Source organism: Rhinoderma darwinii, unplaced genomic scaffold (assembly GCF_050947455.1).
Source record: "Rhinoderma darwinii isolate aRhiDar2 unplaced genomic scaffold, aRhiDar2.hap1 Scaffold_4546, whole genome shotgun sequence".
Classification (NCBI taxonomy): Eukaryota; Metazoa; Chordata; class Amphibia; order Anura; family Rhinodermatidae; genus Rhinoderma; species Rhinoderma darwinii.
In genome coordinates, this window is record NW_027463965.1 from 1 (window position 1) to 2589 (window position 2589).

The following is a 2589-nucleotide window of genomic DNA, read 5'->3' on the forward strand; positions in this document are numbered from 1 at the left end:
ACATCATTGACTCCAGTCTGGACAGTCTGCAGAGCATGTTCAGTGGCCACAACTTCAGCATGGACACCAGCGCCTTCCTGGACGTGAGTCCCACCTGCTCATATTCCTGCCCCTCCCCCACCCCTCATCCGTCTGACCTGCAGCTTCTCTTCTTGCAGCTCTTCAGTCCTTCCCTGACGATCCCGGACCTTCCCCTCTCCGACCTGGACTCCAGTCTGGCCAGTGTGAGTGTGTGCCCTGATACCCGCTGTCACCTGGGCGTCCACATGCAGTGCCATGTCCAGTGATGGTTGGGGGGGGTCTCTGAGGGGTGGGTCGCTGGGGCGCAGCTTGTGGATGCATTGGGTCACAGATGATGCTATTTTGTGTCATGGACAGTCGGATGTCTCTACCATACAGGGGGGGGCGGCGGTAATGTCACACTGTGGGTAGAACTACTGCAGGGTGTGAAGTGCTCTGATATAAATGACTCCACCATCCAGCGGTGATCTCCAGGATTCCGGGGCTGACGATGGTGTTGTCATATGCACATCCCCTGTGTTGGTTTTATGTGTGTAGAGAACATTGACCCCCCCCCCCCCCCCCCCCCGCATCTACAGCGCTATGTGAGTGCATCCTAGATTAATAGTAGCGGGGGTCCCTCATTAGAGACCGCCGGCACCCATCAGAGAGCAGATGCTTGGAGCATCTCTGGGGGACCCCCGCATGTCCTGTGTGGTCTTTATATAGGGGAGCGTGTTCAGGTGACAGAGGACGGGCTGTGCGGCTGTCAGTACAGGGGTCACTGCTGCCTCTTGAACCCCGTTTAATGTTGGGGTGTGAGGTAGAAGGACGTGGTGATGCCGTGAGCCGCACTGATGACTCATGTGTTTGTGGCCATAGATCCAGGAATTGTTATCCTCGCAGGATCAGAAGGAGACGGAGGGCGGTGCTGCGGGGGCAGGTAAGGTCGGGGGCCCCTGTACATTATGGGGTGTCTCACTTTGTGTCCGGCTCCGTTATTGACCTTTATTCTTGTCCACAGGGAAGCAGCTGGTCCAGTACACGGCGCAGCCAATGATCCTGATGAACTCGCCCAGCTCGGACCTCCCGATCCTGCTGGAGCTGTCCAAGGATGAGACGGGCGATCACCCGGAGGACCCCTCCTTCTCTCTGCTGTCATGGGACTCACAGAACAAGTCCAGGGATTCTGGGATCTCTTAGAGGACGTGTTTAGGGCCGTGGCATCGCAGTCTTGAGAGGCGCTCTCCCCAGGTCTTTTCTTCTGAGCGGGGGCTGGACACCACATTGTTTGCTGTGACACCCGGCTCTGAACTTGCGTCTGGGCACTCGGCGGGTTCTATTCTAATCCCATGTAACCTCCGTCTGTCTCCAGTGAGACCTGGGACTTCTGTCCCTGGTGGGGGTCCGTCCCAGGAGATGCTTGTTTGCTATGCAGGTGGTTTGGGGTGGCCGTCCCTGCTACCCATCTACCCTGCTCTGATCATACATAGTGACGGGCCGGGCTGGCAGTACCTCAGGGTCTCTTAGACTTACAATCCCGCCATCTTTGCCATCTGGCAGGCTGTCTCCAGGCTGCCGGTCCTTCTGTTGAGGCGGCGTCCAGGTCGCTATGACCGCCCGTCTTACATTTACTACTTCCCGCTTCATTGCTCTCTGATTGGTCTCTGCTGTCACCGCCACGTGCGAACTCAGGAAGCGGCTGTCCCATCATGCTCTCTGGTAGTGTCGTCATTGGTCCTGCTGGTGACTCGGGGCTTCTGATACTTTATAGGGCAGGAGTAAGTAGGTTGGGGTGCAGGACATGGGTGGTTATATAGGCTTGGGACCACTCTTATGTAAGGGACGCCCATATAGATTGGAGATGAGCAAGTGACGGTACATAGCAATAAGGCGGCAGGGCACTGGGGTCAACGCTGGGTGTCGTTATAGAGCGTCACCAGGATAAAGTCACAGGAAGTTATTGTTGGGGGGGGGTCACTGGGCCATCAGAGGTGTTCTGTAAAAGTCAGGGACCGGAGCTCCAGGGGCCACACTTCTCCGCTTAGTTTGTGTCCTATTAAACTTTGTTCCACGGGTGGGGGGGAGGGCTATGAACTTGCACCCAGGTTATTGGGGTGGGGGGGGGAGGGGGGGGTTCAGCAGGGTGGGCATCCGTTGGTCACTTACCCTATTGTCAGATTTGTGCGGAGAGAAGGGACGTGGTCGGCGCTGGGATTTGTATATTGACACTTGGACTTGTTTATAGTGAGTTGTATTTTGGATTTTTATGCTGCTTTTTCTGTATAATCTTCTCTATGTATAAATATATTCAGCTGTTTATAAAGTGACGCTCGCTGTGCTGACGTATTACTGGGAAGAGCGGGGGCCGCAGCGCGAGGATCTGGAGAAATGTCATGTGGGGGGGGGGGATGAATGAGTTCTGTGACGTGTTCCCTTAGTGGGATTCATGCCCCTCCAGGTGTATTCCCCGAAAAGAAAAACCACGCAGAGCTTGGGACCAAGGTGAAGACTAAAACTGCTCAGTCCCAGGTCTTGCCTATTCTTGCCGTTATTTCCCAGGCTGCAGATTTTCTGATGTAGGCGGAG

The 2589-nt window shown here is 55.4% G+C and overlaps 1 protein-coding gene across 1 annotated transcript; it reads left to right on the top strand.

Moving 5' to 3' along the window:
* The first annotated feature begins 6 nt into the window (after positions 1-6).
* On the top strand, positions 7-2078 carry LOC142717126 (heat shock factor protein 1-like). Its single transcript, XM_075848731.1, has 4 exons — positions 7-83; positions 159-224; positions 883-943; positions 1025-2078. Exons 1-4 carry the CDS (start codon positions 36-38, stop codon positions 1201-1203), a joined length of 354 nt encoding a protein of 117 aa, XP_075704846.1. The 5' UTR covers positions 7-35; the 3' UTR covers positions 1204-2078.
* The last annotated feature ends 511 nt before the right edge of the window (positions 2079-2589 follow it).

Excerpts from the sequence above, each read along its gene's own strand:
- LOC142717126 (XM_075848731.1), top strand. The coding sequence starts at position 36 with ATGTTCAGTGGCCACAACTTCAGCATGGACACCAGCGCCTTCCTGGAC. Across the intron at positions 84-158 it reads ACACCAGCGCCTTCCTGGAC|CTCTTCAGTCCTTCCCTGAC; the intron begins GTGAGTCCCACC and ends CTCTTCTTGCAG. Across the intron at positions 225-882 it reads TGGACTCCAGTCTGGCCAGT|ATCCAGGAATTGTTATCCTC; the intron begins GTGAGTGTGTGC and ends TTGTGGCCATAG.